The sequence below is a fragment of the Euphorbia lathyris genome, chromosome 3 (assembly GCF_963576675.1).
Source record: "Euphorbia lathyris chromosome 3, ddEupLath1.1, whole genome shotgun sequence".
NCBI lineage: Eukaryota > Viridiplantae > Streptophyta > Magnoliopsida > Malpighiales > Euphorbiaceae > Euphorbia > Euphorbia lathyris.
In genome coordinates, this window is record NC_088912.1 from 52,466,159 (window position 1) to 52,486,007 (window position 19,849).

The 19,849-nt window shown below is 34.2% G+C and overlaps 1 protein-coding gene across 2 annotated transcripts; it reads right to left on the bottom strand.

Annotated features, from left to right (window-relative positions):
* Nucleotides 1–1,158: 1,158 nt before the first annotated feature.
* On the bottom strand, nucleotides 1,159–12,437 carry LOC136224966 (uncharacterized). Of its 2 annotated transcripts, none has more exons than XM_066013394.1 (8): nucleotides 12,187–12,437; nucleotides 11,704–12,099; nucleotides 11,558–11,613; nucleotides 11,042–11,449; nucleotides 8,080–9,361; nucleotides 6,415–6,506; nucleotides 3,595–3,736; nucleotides 1,159–2,002 (listed from the first exon to the last, which is right to left on the bottom strand). In XM_066013394.1, the coding sequence occupies exons 1-8, from the start codon at nucleotides 12,353–12,355 to the stop codon at nucleotides 1,317–1,319; spliced, it is 3,231 nt and encodes a 1,076-aa protein (XP_065869466.1). In that variant the 5' UTR covers nucleotides 12,356–12,437; the 3' UTR covers nucleotides 1,159–1,316. The 2 variants fall into 2 exon arrangements, with proteins under 2 accessions (XP_065869466.1, XP_065869465.1); XM_066013393.1 differs by having other exon boundaries at nucleotides 11,558–11,631; nucleotides 12,187–12,436.
* Between the last annotated feature and the right edge of the window lie 7,412 nt (nucleotides 12,438–19,849).

Consider the following 19,849-nt stretch of genomic DNA (forward strand, 5'->3'; position numbering starts at 1 on the left):
CCATCCCCAAATTCTGAGTAAAGTCAGACACCCAATTGCCCTCCAGCATCTCTCAGAACCCCTCCAGCCGCAATTCTGCCGTCCACAAGACACGAGCCATCGGTATTTAATTTCACAAACCCTTCCCCCGGTCTACTCCAACCCAGAAGATGCTCCACCGGTCTCTGGCTAGTACTGGCTAAATAATCCCCTTTGAAGCTATTGATAATAGTGTTAATTTTCTTGGAAAAATAGTCAGACAGATTAGGAATCACTATAGCTTTTTCTCCAAACACCTCAGTATTCCTCCACCGCCAAAGCTGGTGACAAACAACGGAAAAAAGGATAGCACCATGCTCCATTTGAGGCAATAACAAACCATTAACACCATTTAACAACCAATCGTTCTCAGAGTGGGCAAAGAAGTTAGGTAGCAACTCGCTCGGAATCACTTTCTTCCACACATTCTTACTCATCGCACAATCCCTGAGAACATGACAGATGGTTTCTGCCTGAACTTTGCACCTACAACAAGTATCTGCCTCAACTAAATGGCGTCTCTTCCTTTCCACATTAGTTAGCAACCTATTCTTAGCGCTAAGCCATAGGAAGCTCCTAATGCGATAAGGAACTTTTAAAGCCCAAATATTCTTCCAAGAAATAGAAGGAGGGGTATCCAAGTTAGGACTGAAAAACTGAAAACGAAAAAAAAAAACAAAAAAATAGTGGAAAATGAAAAATAAGAAAAAAAATGTGAAAAAAATAGTATAAAAACACGGAAAACTATATATTAATTTCGCGTTTTTCATGTTTTTTTTGTTGATTTTAATTGTGTAAATAAAATTTTACGATTATATTTACTAAGCAAACATAATTATTGTAATGGTAATTACATTTCATCATTTTTTTTATTTGTCAACCAAACATAGTAATAAAATAACTATTTACATTACATTGCGTTACGACACACCAACCGGTTAACCATTACTGATTTATCATAGATTTTTTTTATCTATAATTATTCGTCTAAAAAATTAATACAGTATATAATTATTTAAATACGTAACATTAATATATTTCAATTTCTCACATGCTAATATTAACAGATGATGTATAGAACTTTTGACATTTAACTAGCCTAACAAAATTTTCCATGTAGATACTTAAATCATACACCAATTTATTTTTAAATATCTTTTAATAATATTCCTCTTAATCGACTGTGATTTGGATTGAAATTATAGTCACCCGGAAAATACAAACACAGTTTATGTAATGTTATCAAAATCAGTCAAAAAGATTTAACAAAATTTACAGTTTTGTTTGCTGGAGTCGGTCTACATATCAAGTGAGGAGGAGGGCCAATCTAAATTCCCATTCCCTGTCTGGTTTGCATTAATATTCCAAGCTCCTTCTGCAATCTCATCAAACAATTGATCCCATCCCCAACTCGAAAATCCCAAGAAAAACCAGTAGTCACTTACACTCTGATTTCCCGATTTCAGTTGCTCTATTTCGTTCAGTGTGGCTGTTTGATCAACAAAGTGTATACCTGCTGCAACCTCTGGGTATTCATCTCCAACTGCTCTTCTAGTTAAAGCAACAAGCGGCATTCCTCGTCTTATAAGCGGACCCCCAAAAGAAAGAGGAGCCTCTTTCACAATTTCTGAACCTTCATCCAGATCTTCTACAGCATCCCATCTTATAAGCTTATTAAAGATCAGACCTTGAAATCCTGTGGATTTATCCGCCTTTATAATAACAACCATTGATTTATCGAACGGGTGGACGAGTTTATCAGTGGCAACAAGGATTGAACCAATCAAAACTTCAGGATCATGCTCGTCTTTCGATCTGGAAGCTTTCATCTGACTATAATATACAGTTCTTTTCCCCATCTGGTTTTTTAATTGGATTTCAAGAGATTTGTCCGTTTTAATCGAAGCTTCTCCTTCAGCTGTTGCAATTGCTGCATCCTTAAATTGATTCCTGCCTCTTTTTTCAGCTACAGAAGGTAAGATCCCTACATCATCAGAAAGAACAAAGTTATGAAAAAAAAAAAAAAAAAAAAAAACAGGGAAAATGAAGCGAAAAAGATAACATGCTTAGCTTAGCTCCTCCAAGAGTATACCAGAGTCTAAACTAAATATAATATGATAAGAGCAATTATCTCAAAAATGTAATTTTTCTTTAAAATGTAAAGCTATGAAAAAGAATTTTTCAAATGTTGGCTAAGTGACCAAATGCCTCCTAGCCAAGCTGCACCAATATCGAATTCAGCATGCAACTCAAATGGATAAGTTGGAGAATTGACCATTCGAGAAACGGAACAAACAGAATGAGCCATATTAAAGGCAAAATAACTTCATTTCAGAAAGCATTCTGAGAATCAAATAGAAATATAATCCAATTTCCACAATTGATCCAAGTAACTGTTAGATATGAATTCAAATAGGATGCTGAAAGGTCTGCGCGTGATCTTATTCTTATGTAAGATTGACAAGGTTTATTGTGCTGATGCTGAACTGTATTTGCTAGTGCTTCACTATCCACCATAATAAAATGAAAAAAATTACTTCTAAAACTGAATGAAAATGTATGGCTCAAAATAAGAACCAAAACACAAATTTATTAAGAAATCCTATGCAATTTGATACATCGAGCTTGGCCCTTTGATTAAATATGTTGTGTATGAGAAATACTTGGAATCAAGACCGACCTTCATATGCATCACCTTTTTTTCTTTTACAATGAAGAATCCATGTGTGTGTGCAAATGTGCATGATTATGATAATCCTGATAAGAAATGTCGAAAAAGAGGAAACTGATAATATATTCTACAGATAAAAAAATTAGCGGGATCAGTCAAGATAAGGACCAGGCCAGGCACACTGTGCACAGGAACAGAATAGTAACTTCAGGCAACCGTAAAAGGTTAAAAGAGCCAGGAGAAAAGACGTCCCCAATACTTCCCATTTCTAATGCATCAGGCGAGAGCTGTCAGAACATGCCGTACCCCAGGCAACCTTGAAACAATTGTTATTCCTCACAACCTATATACCCTTTCATTTTACATATTTCAACTAATTGCAAAAAGAAAACGAAAAATAAAAGGTATTTAGGACATTTTGAAAATTCTTTTTCCTCCAGAGTCATAACCAGAGAAATGAGCAAGAATATGCTTATTTACGATTTTTCTTCAAATAAACAAATCTCAGTGCAAGTCCTGACAAAATCTGTTAACATGTATATTTGCAGTTCTTTCAAATTGTGTACAATCAATTACTTTATAACTTCATGATATAGCTTCCGAGTTCAAAGCTATCAATTTCCAAAAATTAGTTGTGTTTGCAACACCAAAAAAAACAAGATGTGTTTGTAACTATTTTGTATTCTCACTATTAATAAAAAAAATCATCTCTGATTCTTGGCACTGAGAAAGAACAGATGGTGGCTTTAACAAATTTCTACTAGCTCAAGACTTCAAGAAATATTCATAAATTAGTAGTCCACAATAGATGCAACATAACAGCTCAGAGGTGTCCTTAACTCCCAGTCATTACATTCGAAGAATAATTTGAGCATGAAAAACGAGCTCTTTATAAAACAGATTACCTCTATCACCGATGAGATGATGTGAGCTACTTCCATGATCAACTACAAACTTAATAACATCAGCTACTGCCATGTCTCCTTCATAAGGGACAGGGGTTTTCCTTTCTGCTGGAAATAACAACAAAGCAGGATAAACCTCCCTCTGCATTTCCCACATAAAAATAAAGTGAGGATTTCACAGGTTAAATATAAAGGTAAGCTAAAAAAATGAACTTTGTTGTTTGAACGATTTGCAAACTCAGTCCCCGAGGTTTAAAAGTTTGCAAACAGGTACGTGGTGTAACACTCCGTAAGCAAACATGGGAAAACTCTGTTAACCCCGTTAAATTAGTGAGGGTAATTTCATTTTTTTCGATTTATTTTAGTTTTAATATTTACCATTCAATTTTGTTTCTCTCTCCTCATCATCGTCCTCTCTTTTCTCGCGATTGTCTCCTTCACCCTTTCCTTACCACCATCTCTCTGTCTCCTTCATATAAATCAACTGTTTTGTTGCTTTTTCGCTGATTTTAAAAAGATGGATTCAGGAAAACCTTTAGAGAAAACCCCTCTACAACATCTCCATCAGGTCCCTTCATCGAAATCGCAATCTGACCAATCCATCTGTCAAAGTGTTGGAGCAAAATATCTCCACCAAAAAATTGTGAGCGCTGCGCCATCTCCACGAGCATATGGATTTTATATTGCAACAACTTCATCGCTTTACTTGAGATTCAATTCTATTTGTGGATCTCTGAGTGCTAATTAAATTTGATTTTTGTTGGTGGTCTTCCCACCCTGTTTTTTGTAATTCCTTCATTTCAGATGATTTTTCTGGGAGGGATCAGTTTGTTTTCGCTAAATTCTTTCCCTTGTATTTCTTTGATTCTCTTTTAATAATACTTGGGCCTAGTCGTTTTGATTGGTTCGCGGTTGGTGTCAACTTTGTTGGAATCTTCTGCCTCCTAAACTTCTTCTAGCTCCAGCCTTTAATTAAAAGTTAGGAATTTCTCATGGATTAGTCGTTTGTACTCAGTAGGCCATACACTTTTCTTCAGTTTAAATTCGATTTCTTTAATGTTCTTCGATTTGTTATTATTTGAATTATAAAAGAAATGAAGTTATTCTGGATATTTTTGCTGTTAATTTTCCTCAATAATTAATTCAATATTTTAATGTATTGTTTAGTTATTACTTCAATCGATTACACTTTTTTTTTATTGCATCAGGCGAGGAACAAGGAAAATGATTTAAACAAAAAGACATGGAACAAAATGTTTTGCAGACATGGAAATGAATGAGATTGAGAGGTACAAGGAAGATGATTTAAACTATGAAGCACGGACACGGGTGCAGACGCGGGTGCGGACACGGCAAACGGCATTTTTAGAAAATATGAGACAGGGTGCGGCGGGGACACGGCAAATTTTATATAATTAATTATATATATATTAGATATAAAAATATATAAAAAAACATGCTAAATCACAAATCGGAATCGTGATGTTAGGAGAAGAACGCAGGAGAAGAACGCAGGAGAAGAATCGCAGCGCATGAGAAGGAACCCAGGAAGAAGAAATTGTTTCTGATTATTCCCAAACAAAAACGAAATCGTGATATTAGGAGAACTGCGATGTACGCAGCACAGGGGTTGAAATCGCGATTTGCGCAGGAAGGAGAGAAGACCTAATTCTAATTCGTGCGATAGAGATTAGAATTTAGGATTTTTGACAAATTGCATAATTGATCCTTAAATTTTATAAAAAAATTTTAAAAAAACCCTAATTTTTAACTTTTTTTTACCCCAGCCGTGTCCCGTCGTGTCCCCGCCGAGTCCCCAGGTCCAGCGAGTCCGACTCAGCCACGGCGACCCCGGGGAAGAGTCCGTGCTTCATAGGATTTAAACAAAAAAACAAAATTGCCCTTACTCATTTAACGGTGTTAACTGATTTTCCCTGTGCTTGCTAACGGAGTGTAACACAAGGTACCCGTTTGCAAACTTTTAAACCACCGGGATTGAGTTTGCAAATCGGTCAAACCACTGGTTTATTTTTGTACATTTCTCTAAATATAATGTAAAAAATAAGCACCAGATCAAAGTTTAAAAACTAGCCAATAAATGAAAGCAAGTATCTCTCAAAAAAAAAAGAAAAGAAAGGGCAAGTAGAGCAAGAGATTATCAACTCATAGTTAATATTTATCTATGAGTAACTGAATAATTGCAATCAGTGATTAAATCCCAGGAAGGAAAAGTAAAATGTTGAATTTCATATACGTCCAAAATTATAAATGATATAGCCCAGCCTTACAATTAATCCAAAGCAAAGAGTTATTGATGAATGGTTTTTGCTTCTTTCATGAATGAATGCAATTATATTGTAGAGCTTATGCCTTCAAGCTTATCATCAGTTGATGGCCAATTTCTGTAAGATGGAGTGCATGAGCAACCTACAATCTAGGATCTCTAAAACATATTGTCAAACTGTAATACATAAAGATGGCAAGAATGAGTATTAGTCATCTTCAAGAGGTACCTTAGCTAAATGTTTATACAAGAACTATTTCCTTTTTTTCTACAAAAGCAAGAAACTTTTATTCAATTTATAACAGACCTTATAGGAAGATTTCATTTTATCAGCTACAGGAGTAATTCCCACAAATGTATTTACATTATATAATTCAATAACATTTAATATGTAGAAGCATAAACCACAATCATATACAACTTAAACACACCCAATCAGCTGAAGGTCAATTATATCAGGGAACACTAACTACTATATAATTTCAAAAATGTCCTATAGCGAGAATGTATGATGTAAGATTTGGCGAGAAAGATACCTGATTATTTGTTTTCAGAATCAAACTGCAATCGTTCAATGTGCAATCCATAAGGAAGATTTTGGGGAACTTCACAGCATTCTTTAGGTTATCTGCCACATGTTACCAAATCTGTAAATATTATATCAATTCATAAGAAAAATAGATAAAAAGAGGGTAATAGGCTGAACTACTTCGTAGTGCATTTGAAAGAAGGGTGGGATATAAATGGAAGGTAATCAGTTACAACCATTAATCTAACCAATTCGGGGATTCGATGGAGTCAGATAGAAGGGTATTAAAGTTTTGAAGTTATTTACTCATGTTTGTCAGATATTAATATGGATATTGGCCTTAACTATCAGCTTGAGTTTTTAGTTCAATTGGTTCCATGACATTGTATAAGGTCTCTTAGACCAAGCGATCGAGGGTTCGAATCCTGACAACCCCATTAGTTGATTTAAATTCAACACATCGTAAGATGGCCTTTGTTGTACACGCTTCAAATCCAGTGGCCCTGTGTTGTACACTCTTCAAGTCCTGTGTTATTAACATGAATTAGGACTTAACTATCAACTTAAACTTTTAGTTCAATTGGTTCCATGACAATGTTTAACATCACACCTCCTTGAAAAGAGGTCAACTCATTCCTACCCACCCTTTCATGCTTTCGGTCCATATTTGTTCCTTTTGACCAATTTATTTCCCTCTCCATCACTCCCAAAACCTCTAAGTAAGTGTATGAACTTCCTCTCCCACCTCAATAAGCAAAAAATTTTATTTATAAATAAATTGCAAGCAGTCAAACTAATCTTGCATTTCAAACATCAAACACGGGAAAAAGAGGAAAAAGAAAATCATCCTTGGCTCTCACTCCAAACCAAAGGACACACACTACAAATGGACATACTTAACATTGTAGTTTGTTCAGCTTAAAATCCTCTACTTATCGGGTAAATTACACCCATGTCTCCTCAACTTTGCCCTCACTTTCATTATGGCCCCTGAACTTTGCATTTTACTAACATCATGGCCGCTTTTACCGTTGATCAAGTCAAAATGACTGATGAAGACCTCAAAATGGAAAGTACAAGAATTAAAGTTGTTTAGAATCACATTTTCCATGGAACCATTGTTTTCGATTTTTCAAATCACCATTTTCGAAGCTTTCTTTCTAATAATCAAACAACATCTAAATAATCTCAACACCAAAAGGTTCAAGAAAAGTTTATTAAAATATTATTTCCTTTAGCTCTACAATGCAGAGTTAAAAGGGCACATTATGTTAGTAAAGTGCAAAATTCAGGGGCCACAACGTCCAGTTTTGAAGTTCAAGGGCCATAATGGAAGTAAGGGGAAAGTTGAGGGGCCATGGGTGTAATTTACCTCCAATTTATCATATTTCGGGAACAGGGATTCCTTGCCTAACAATTGAAACTCAACAATTAAGCAGATTTCAGAATATGCATAATAAAGCTTGCACGTAAGCTTATTCCTAAAAAAATTCTGAAGGAAAGTTAAAATAATTTCTCGATCTAGACTACAACAGATGTCTAACCCATCCATTTTTATGTCCCCTAATCAAGCAAGTAGAGAAGCATTTTTATGAAAAGCCAAACAACTTCAGAAGTAGTAGAACATGATTAACCATGAGAAAAAGTAATGGCACTTTAGAAAAGAATGTACCATCTTTATGCAATATTTCCCGATCCAAAGATCCTGTCTTCAATATGTATACTTTTATGGCTCGACATACTTCACGAACAACTAACTCCATTCTTTGGCAAAATCCACACCAGCTATTGCTAAAGAGAATCAGCACATCCTCCTTCCAAGGGTCAGAAGCATTGCCGTTGTCCGATTCATTAAAACCAAGAACCTGCTCAGAGAAAGTTTGAGACGTAATTCGAGGGACGGAGTCTGCCTCATGGAAATCGACATTAAGAAATGGTGGAGAAGGTCCTTCTTTAGAGTTTTCAGATGCAGACTCAGAGTGTTGGTATGGTATAAGAAGTCCATTAAGAAATCTGTAAAGAAAATCCTCTACTGAAGAATAGTTGAAAATTTCATGCTTGGGGAACACATAATGCAGCTGCGAAATGGGATCAATTATTACCAGAGATGGAATCCTTGTCCCATCAGTCAAAGCTCTTAGTAACCGATAGTTTCCCTCAGAAACATAAAAAGAACCCCCAAAACTACGAAACTTAAGCTCTTCTTCCTCTGGTAGATCCACTTGGACATAACCTTTTTCTTCAGTTCTTTTTACATCTTCAGAAATAACTAGCCCCTCATCTGACACAAGCTGATCAGATGTTTCAGAAAGAGTGGGTTCACTTACATCCTGAGAAGTGTAATGCAATTCTTTCTTATGTTCTGAAGCAGAATCTTTGTTCATATTACCACCAGTGCTAGCAAAGTCTTCTTCTGATGGTGGAGCTGAAACTTGTGTAGACTCCACCTGAGGCTCTAATGGTAATTTATCTGCAAGCTTAATGTCCATATCATCAGATAAAAGGCGGAAACCCACTTCTTTTGCAACTGAACTTAATTTTACTTCCTTCTTTTGCTGAAGAAGGTATGTCAAGATTTCTTGCAAGGAACTGCCCTGTAAATCTGAAGCCAAATTATCTAAAATAGCATGCTTCCCATCATTTACGATCATGACAGACATTTTCTCCTTTAATTTAACCTTCTGAGCCATTGGAGATAGCTTTAACTTAGGATGTCCAGCTATACTTTTATAATCTTGTAAAGCTTGAGCAGAAGATTTCTGAGACTTGTTACCATTTTCCTGACCCTTCTGGTCTGACACTTTATGCTGCAGTGCTAATTTTCTTAATATATCAAGAGCTTCCTTGCTGTTCCTTTTAGTTTTTGATGAGTCTGAGAATCTGTCTACAAACAGAAGCACCGATGGCTTATTTGCATGTATAGCTGGATCTAGATCATGTCCATCACGCTCCAGCTAAGTGATGTAAACGAAATCCAGTCAATAAAATAGAAAACATGCTTTGGTGAACCAAAATAAAGCAAAACTTCAAAAACGTTATCATAGATAAAAGAGATAAAAGGAAATTAGCGCACAAAAATAAACATGAAGCCATTAGCGGCTATAAAATACTCTCCATATTAATAGGACTTAGAAATATTTTATTACTTATATCAGTGCTCTAAGTAAACATCAGAAAGAAATTCAGGGAAAAAATGTGGCACATAGAGGCTTATAGATCTTAATTTAAATTACCTACAAGATTCATCTTCAAATTTGTACCAAGATTACACTGCATCGCAATGGTATATCAAAACAGCCTTTTCCCAAAAAATAAGATAAAAAACAAATGTCAGGTCAAAGCTACAACAACTTCGAGTTCTTTTTAACAGTGAAAATATAAATATTTAAAACAATCTCCATATATGCATTAATGTCCAGATATTTTCAAAAGAATGACAAAGTCACACAGGACTTCGGAAGAGTTTGTTTCTGACAGAACTTTCGGCCTCTCTGCCCTACCAACTCTCTCTCTCTCTCTCTCTAACACACACACACAAGCACACATTTCCTTTGCTCATAATTTGTCTCCTTCTTCATTGGGGCAATCCTACTACCGAACGGTGTAATGCCACATGTATAAAACCATATTGGTCCATAAAGTATAGAGCAAGAGATTCAAAAATAAACTGAGAGGGTCATATGCCTATTTTTCCATACACGTCATCAATCACTAAACAATAAACATAATATAGTTCATACCATTTCCTTTTCCTTTTTATCACCATGAAGATAAGAGAAATAATATACATATATATATATATATATATATCCGCAAACAAGTTGGCCTTTCTTTGGTTTTCCATCTCAACTGGAAGGGATGATGAGTATTTAATCTATTAATTGCTTTCCAGGCAAATATGCATGTATTTTGTCAAATATTAGAACTATCACTTTTTTAAAACTTAAGGTTAAATTTTCAAGATTGTAAAACCATGACTACAACTCACCTACCAAGCACAATATGCATACAAAGAGCCAACTACTAAAAGATACTCCCTCCATTCCACCTTATAAGTTATTCTAGCAAGTGAGTTTTTTCGCCAAATATACGTTGTTCTAGTTTTCCAAGAATTTCTAGTTTAGCTTTTCGGTCCAAGCATTACATTTTTGTCTTGGTCCATGTGTTTTTTAACATTCCAAGGCTTATTCCCCAACCATTACCATTACATGAGAGAGAGAAAAAATTTAGTTAACGAATGTAAATTCATTAATTTGATTCTATATTAATTGTATTTCTTAATTTGTGTGAAACAACCTAGAAAGACTTATATAATGGAATGGAGGGAGTAACAATGAAATTATAAAGGTAGCATTGGTGCCACAATGCGTTCTACACTGTGATAAGGAAAAGTTGGCATATTCAAGTTCGGTACAGAAGTATATAAAATCATACGAATCATATGTTGATAATATTGTAAACATATGATTTTTTGTAACATTATGTTTCAAAGATGCAACTACTAGAAGACTCATATACCAAACTACTCTTTCTTAGACTCCCAACGGATAATGACTCATCTTGACTTCAACAACACAAAACTAAAAGAAAAAGGTAAATAGAAGTTGGCAGCACAGCAGATCCTTCAAACTTACCTCTTTCACTATTGATTCATCATTCTTCAGTAGAAACGTCTTCAGATCATCTCCCTCTTTTAGAATCTTTGAACAACTCGGACATCCATTATAGTACAGCATTGTTGACCATGAGCCAGAATCTTCAGCAAGAAGAGATGAAACCAATGGAATTTCTGAAACCAGGCCAAACCTATACCTTTCTGAAGGCAGGAAGAGCTCTCTAGCAACATTCATGAAGCTTGAAAAGAAAGAATCGAACTTCTTAAACTCTTCAAAGGTACAAGATGATACCCCTGAATTAGCAGTCGCAATGTTTCCAGTATACTGAAAAGCAGAACTGGCATTATCTGCGCTAAATTCCCCAATCCCAGGAATTACACTGAACCCATCTTGGGTGTCACATTGAAAACTTGATTTTTCTGCCTCCTGAATATTGAAATATAAAGAATAAAATGTTTAAACATTTAACTAACCAATTTCCTTTCGTACCACTATCATTTTCCAAACATTGTGCGATTAGAAAATACCAGCCACCTTCTGGTTCTCCTTCCCTTGGGATTCTGAAATTCTAACAGTATCACTATCCAAGCCTGCTTCGGCAGAATATCCTGAGAAATCGTTTGTATTTCAATTTTGTACAAACAAAAATTCCTATAAATTCATTATAAAGGAAGACCCACCAAATACAGAAGTTCCATTCCTCTTCTTGTTAGCCAGTAACTTGCGGGTCCATCCACAAAATTCATGGAGAAGCAAAGCCTTATCAGTCGATTGAAGGAAAGTTTTCAGGTCCTCCTCAGAAGTAAGCGGCGTGAGTGGAATGTCATCTGGAGAAGCAGAGATGTAAGGAAGAATAGAAGAGATTATATTCCTGGCAACAAGTTTGCCTTGGTATTTGTAAGCAAAAGAGTGATGGTAGTATATAATCGTGATTCCATCTGTAGCTCCAATAGCATCAGCTAGAATCTTCTCTTTGTTTCTTTGCATATACATCAGCATAAGAGGACCCAAATCATCTTCCCTGTCGCTAACCAAACGACTTATTTCCTTCATTAGCGATCGAGATTCCCCTGACCCTGATTGGAAAACACGAAAATGAGCAGAAATTGAAATGTAATTTTGTTAGTGTATGAAAAAAGAAGTTAAGATAGAGGAGTAAGTACAGGGAACGGAGAGAAAGAGGAGGATGTGAGGATGCAGCCTGATCTGAGAAGAGAAGTTGTGGTTGGTAAGGATCTGCCATGGTTTGCTGCCGCCGGAGTGGGAATTGGCAGCGGATGATGATAACAAGAGGATAAAAAGCAATGAGAAGAAGAGCTTAAGGCGGTTCATAAGTTGAAACAAATAGCGTCTCTCCTTTTCAGTTTTCCGTCTTCAGTCCACAACAACTTGGACTTGTGCTTGCTTATAAAGGTCGCGTTGCTAGAGAGGAGGACTTTCCATCATTTTTTTTTTTTTTTAAATCCGGATGGTTCTCTTAATCAAAGAGTTTGAAGCTCTTAGCCGTACGAAAAGTGATTTTTTTTTTTTTTTTTTTTTTTGTAATATGGTAAGTTAAATGAAGTGGATTACTATTTACCGTTCCAAATTATTTATTACCGTCTTTTTTTAGACACTTTTGCCCTTTTAATTTTTTTAACTCAAAAACTGAAATTTTCTCAAATTTCTTCGAAATTGAAAAACTCGAACAACATTCATGGTACTAAAACACAGTAAAGAAAAAAGACTAATAATTCCCCGGATAAGTATTTCTATTTGAAAATCAAATCGAAAACACGAGTTTCTTCTTCGGATTCGGAAAAAAAAATTCATCAAAAATATATTAAACGAGTGATTCACACCATTTCGCCTATGTAGAAACGGGTGGATCACCCGTTTCTTCCTAGTGTTCAATAAAATGGGTAGAGAATAGGGATGTAAGGTAGGTTGTGGATAATATTCTCCATCCCCCGCTTTTCAATCTATTGGATATTTCCGGCCCTACAACTTAAAAAGGAACAATTTTATTTCTATTTCCATCCCACGGTGAATTTCTGATCCCTTTAGGATTCACATTCCCTATTTTGTTCTATTTTAACTTTTATTCTTTTTTTTCTTGGCATTTGACGTAGTGTAACAAAAAAAAAAGATAGAATTTGATTTGAGTGGCAAGAAAAAAAAACTTGAACTAACCTAATAACTATAAAAAAAATCATAAAAAATATATATATGAAAACAAAAAAAAAATGTTAAACGAAAATTAATCAAGGGATCCCCATCGGAGCCTATCAAGGACAAATACGAGGATCTTCATGGGACGTGAATACATATTCTCGTCCCGGCCCCGTGGGGATCCTAATTAGGGATTCCTTCTCCTTGACGAGAACATGTAATTTCCACCCAATTTACAAACATAATGGAGAATTATTTTTATATTAAGTTAAATAGGCCATTTTTCTAATATAAAGTTACATGATCATGGATTACCATGAAAACTCTCCAATTTAAAGTGTTAGAAAACTCACTCATTTTAACCACCATTTTACCATAAAAAAAACATACATATCATTTAACCTTTAAAACAAACGTATATATTTATTTGTATACTTACGTTATCTTACCTTATTAACACTTGAAACAAACATAAAGCTCGTTGTTCACTTATTCCTGTTTGTTGTTTATTGTCTGTTGTTGTTGTTGATAGATAATAGATGTTAGTTGATTTTTCTGTTAAAAGCGGTTGTTTCGAAATTTTACCAAACACTTTTTATCTCTTGCTTTTAGAATTAAAAGGCAAAAAGTAGTTCCGAAAATTGGAATCAAACGGACACTAATGGAACTCGAGGTCTCTAATTTAAGCCACTTGAAGCTCTTAGCCACTCAAATCAACATTTGAGTATTTTATTTGGAATTAACCATTTGATGTATTTGGAACAAATTTCAATATAGTTTTTATTTAACATCAATAAACAGTCATTATTTTCTAAAAATACAAAACACCCTAAAAATATTCTAAATATGATAAAATAAAATTCAAAATTACTAAAATATTATTTTCAACATTACTAAAAAAATCTAAAATAGAAAACATTATGGTCCCGTTTGGTAAGATGTAATGACCTTCGTAAAGGAATGATCATTACATTGAATGCTCAGTACCATGTTTGGTTGCATTTTACAAGTATTATTGTAATGGAATGAGAAAGCATTGAATTAAATTTTGTTGAACAAATCTTGTAATCCCCATTACATAGAAAAAATGACTTGAATTCTCATTACATGGTCATCTAACCTCTCATTTCTTAAATCTCACATCTCAATCTAACCTCTCATTCTTATAAAAAAAAACGCAAAAAGTAGAAAATCATGAATTGAAAACAAGAAAAAATGAAAAAAATGCGAAATTGAAAAAAAAAAATGAAAAACCGGAAAAATGAGAAAATGAGAAAATAGAAAAACGGTGAAAAATGTTAAAAATGGAAATTAAAAGAAACGAGAAAAATGTAAAAAAAATATATATGAAAAAGCGAAAAACTATACACTAATTATTATTGAGTTCGGTTAATTTAATTTTGTATTTGATTTCGATTCGATTTTTCACATTTTTCGTGTTTTTCACGTTTTTCATGTTTTTCATTGATTTTAATTATGTAAATAAAATTTTATGATTACATTTAATAGGAAAATATAAGTATTATAATGGTAATTACATTTCATCATTTTCTTTTTAACAGAGAGAAAATAACCACTCTTCCAAGCCAAGTGATTCTACAATTTTAGTTAATATTAACGCTAGTATTGTCCCAACTAAGGTGCAAATCCGGTCGAGAATCAGAAATCAGTTTTCCGAATAATCAGTGTATAGCTCAAGGTGTAATTGTCATGTCTTAGCCTCTCTTCTCATTGAATCAAACAGCAAAGAACAAGGACACCTCTCTTCAAAGCTTGGAAAAATAACCAATACACAATTACAGATGGTAGATGCAGCAGCAGCAGTATCAATTACAACCGAGAAATCAAAGCTCTAAATGATTATATTAGGATGTTTACCATTAAAAATCAATTTTGAATCAGTTCACTAGTTGAGAGATTTTTAAAGAAAAATGAAGCAATAACAGAGCTTTTACTTGCCTATAATGTAGCAAATCTTGAGTCCGGAAGCAGCAGGGATATCTTTAATGCTACTGCCATCTGAACTCGATGATTTAGTGGAAATTCTTCTTCGATTAGAGTCAGAATCCATTTCAAAGAAGTGTAAATTTTGGGTGGGAGATGTAGCGAGTGAGAAAGAGTGAGAGGACTTGGAGTGATTATGGAAATTACGAACGCCTGCATTGGAAGCGCGAAATGATGAATGTGGAGTGAATGGAGAGAAAGTCGTTTGGAGGAATATAAGAGAATGGAAGGTGAAAGAGGAGTGAGTAAGGGAATAGCCATTAGAGAGGTAGAGAAGCTTCTTCAGTGAGTGAGAATTGAAGAAAAGGAAGAAGACAAGGGTTTATAGAGAAGTTTTGTATGGACTGTAAATGAGGAAATGGTGTTATCATAACAGAAAACACACACCAATCACTTTGGAAAGGTGTAGATTATCAAACTTACAAATCAATTTTTCACCATTCTCTGGCCTCTTCGGAATTGATGCGCCTCACGGCGTTCGGTACCGCAAGGCTCACTAAGGGATAAGTGTACTCCGTCGTTATTGTTGAAACACCTTTCCACATGATTTTGATTTGACAAAATTATTTAAGTTAATCCATGATTAAGGGACAATTAAATTTAAGTGCTTTGATTTAATTGTACTAATATGTTTGTTCAATGTTGAGTATAAATATAAATTGAAATAGAAATAAATAGTAAGACAGGACGAAGTCAGCATAAGATCACAGCACAAGCTGAGTAGAGTGGAACTCAGCGTGAAAGAAGATAAGTTATCTTCAGAACAGAAGCTTAAAGATCAAGCTAATAAACAAAGCTGAGTGGAACGAAACTCAATATCAAATGTATAAAAGTCTTCATCAGAACTATGTCTTACAGAACGAAGCTGACCATGGAATCTGAGTAAAAAGAAAACTCAGTATCTGAATTGGCAACAATCAAAGACAACGGCTATCAAAGTCAAGCTGAGTGATCTTCAGGACATCATGAATGATCCGTTTGCTAAAAGACAAGATCCGACAACTGTCTACACCAATCCAGAACCTTGGAATTACGCAAAAGCCAATTTCGAGATGAATAGGTCAACTGTTCGATTAGCAAAAAGACAAACTGGCACAAGAAGATGAAATCTGCAAGAAGAAGACAAGCCTGACGCCTGCGGAATTCAGACGACAGGATTGGCCTGCAAAACTGAAGCTGACCAGAACTTGTCTAAAAAAGGAGCCGTTTGGATCAACGGACAAATCCAAAGTTCAAACAATTTCTGCTTCAGACCTCAACTATATAAGGATATGATCATTCTTGGATCACAAGCCGATTACAATAAGAACAAAAAAGAGTATACATACAAAGCACACAAAAGCCAAAAGAGATCTTACACCAAACTTCTATTCTTGTGTAAAAGCTAGATCGATTTTCTGTAATCATCTAAAGTGTTCTTCATTCGAAAAGAACAATTTGTATCAATTGTAAAATTGAGAGTGTTGTGCTGAGTACTCGGTGTTGAGTGCTTAGTGGTAGAGAAATCTAGGTGTTTGGTTATAGCACTTAGTAGGAGTTGAGTAGACGAATAGAGAAAGGTACTCTTGCATATTCAACTGCCTTGTAAACGGTTTGTGCTCTACCTTTAAAGAGCTCAGTATTGGATTTAAAAAGCCCGGAGGGATTCTGGGGACTAGACGTAGGCGGAGAGGCCGAACCAGGATAAGTCGTATTGAGTAATCTCTAACTCTCTCTCTCTCAATATATATGTATATATATCTGTATGTGTTGCTTGTCATATTTACTCAGCATATAAATTGTTTAAACTGACACTGAGTAAATAAGAGTGCTGAGTTGGAAGCTGACACAATAGTGTCAATTCCCAACTCATACGTAAAATAGCTCTAGTCAACATCTGACTAAAGCTGTCTTACACTATAATCGGCCGTGCTGACCAAAGCTGAGTTAACTAACTCAAGAGAATATATTAAGTCAGCTTAACTAAAACGAAAAAGTTATATTAGTTCCTAACCCCCCCTTGGAACTAATCACACGGGACCAATAGTTATCAAGTAATAAAATCTGGAAAAGTCCAGGTATCCAATCCATAGGATTTATTCCTGCAAGTATCAAGCTACTTGGTCTCAGGTGTTATCTAGGCTGTGTGGGTTTTGAGTTGGTTTTGTTTAAGTTAATCTACTCCTAGTTGGATTATTTTACTCCTAGCTAAGTTATTCTACGCCTAATTAAGTTATTCTACTCCTAATTAAGTTAAACTACGCCTAATTAAGTTAAACTACTCCTAGGTGATCTTTCACTAATGCAATTACCTAAAGGAACATGGTATGAATGATAATAATGAAGATAGGTTATTAGGTCAATTGATTAAAAACCTAATCTAAGTCACTTGTATTCAAGGCGATTAACCCTACTTACCCTCCTAAAGTCCCTAGTGCGTGATTCCCTTGTAAGGCCGAAACTAGGTCTAAGGCTCAGCAATTTGGGCTTAATCAACTAAGAGGTCGTCAATTTCCTAGGCTCTGACCAGGTCAGATTCAGCTAACAATATGTGCCAACTAGATTTTGGGGCTTTTGAATGAGTTAAACCAATTGAATAAAGCGTGAGACAAAGATTAAATAAATAAATCAATGAACAAACACAAGAGCTAAAATATTATTAAAGATGAAGTCACAGGATACAATTAGCCTAGGATTCATAGACTGTATCAAGGGATAAAAACATAATTAGATGAAAGGAGATAAGAAAATCCCTTTCAGGGAACCTGTCTACCCTACAGCCGGCTTCCTATGACTTAAGGACGGACCTTGAATAATCCTCGATGGATGGAGCTTCGGAAGTTCTTCAATGGAGGTTGAAGGAGATGGAGGAGGTGGAGATGATTCTTCAAGGGTGAAAGCTAAGGTAATTTATAATAATGAAAGATGAAAATAATTCCTAACAAATGGAACTATTTATAATGAAAAACTAAAACATATTCCTAGTGGAAAACTAATTAATAAAACCTATTCCTAATAAAAGACTAATTAATAAAAAGCTTTCCTAAGGAAAGACTAATTAATAAAAAGCTATTCCAATGGAAAAATAACTCTTCAATTATTATCTAATAAAAACTAATTTATCTTTGGGGATAAAATATAATTATTTAAATACAAAAAACCCAAAGATAATCCCTGAAAATCTGCCAAAATATTCTGCATGACTTTTATTTGATTTTGATGCGCCGAGTGAGTCTCTGATTCTGATCCTTAAAAATCTCCACATTTATCTCTAAAAATTTGCGCATAATCTCATAAAATATTATTTAGATAATTCACCCAAAATTAATTAATTATCCTACCAAAAATCCTTTTTAATTACCAAGTCAAATTTGATTTATTTTTGGTAGGTTAATTTCTTAATTTTGGGTACAGATAAAGATCAAAATAACACATAGAGATTAATTTATTAAAAGTGACAAAATACTTGACAAAAGTTAGGAATATTTAATAAAAAGCTAAAAAGTAATTTAAAAACCTAAAATTGACAAAACAATAATAAATTGCTATTAAAGTAAATAAAAAGAAAATAAAAGATACAAAATAGTCCCTAAAACTGTACTAAAAGATAGGGGTTTTTGACCCCTATCAAACCTCCTCACACTTTAAAGTTTTACTTGTCCTCAAGTAAACTAAAAAACTAAACCCGCAATCACAAGCCAAACTAGAAAACCTCCTGGGTTTACTAGGTGTCTGACACAATTTCGAGCATCTGTAATTACATGCATTCAGAAGTACAAAATAGAAACACGATATCCAAACGTCGCATTTCAATTATCACAGGTCATATTTTTAAGAAAAGGATACATGTTTAATTAAACGAGCTTAAGGGGATAGCTAAGTAAAACACCTCACCATAGGTAGTTCACTCAATTCACACATTTTTGGTGGCTAAAGTGTTTACTCTCGGCTTATGTTTTTTGTTTAGGATTACGTTGACTTTGCACGTTCATCCGAGTTCCTCTACTATGCTACATGACTCCGATGATATCAAAAACAACATCGAATTGGGGTTGTAATGTGGTTAGAAGAGGGTTAAAGGTACAACAAGGGTTAATAGTTCTAGCGCTACAAAAACAAAGTTAAAATAACTTTAGCAAATATGAAGTGACTGAACTTTTTATTTATTATTTTTTTTCTTGAGACGTTCTAATTTTTTCACACATCCTTCCAATTTGAATTTAGTGATCAAATAGATTTCAGAACCTTAACCATAAATATAAATCAAATAGATTTCAGAAACAGTAAATCAAATATTTATTTCAAACTTAAACTCAAAAATAAAAATTAACTAACAAATTTAATTAAATAAAAAGCTTCAATTGAAATTATCTCAGCTAAGTAATTAATTAACATTTAAACCTAATTTAAAGATAAAAGATTATAGGAATTTAAATAAAAAAAATGCTAAAACTTGAAATCCTATGTTAACTTTATTAAAGTTAACTCTAAAAAATTGTTTAAAAAAAAAAAAAAAAACTCTAAAAATTCAAACTACATGAAATTAATAAAAAAAATTACTGAAATTAAACATAAAAGCTATATAATCAACATTAAGAATAAATAAAAAACAACACACGTATTTGATTGAATTAACAATACAAATAGCTCAAAGTTAAAAAAGGATATATATATCGCAAAGGTTATACTTTC

Excerpts from the sequence above, each read along its gene's own strand:
- LOC136224966 (XM_066013393.1), bottom strand. The coding sequence starts at position 12,355 with ATGAACCGCCTTAAGCTCTTCTTCTCATTGCTTTTTATCCTCTTGTTA. Across the intron at positions 9,362-11,041 it reads ATGAATCAATAGTGAAAGAG|CTGGAGCGTGATGGACATGA; the intron begins GTAAGTTTGAAG and ends TACATCACTTAG. Across the intron at positions 3,737-6,414 it reads TTCTGAAAACAAATAATCAG|AGGGAGGTTTATCCTGCTTT; the intron begins GTATCTTTCTCG and ends TGGGAAATGCAG.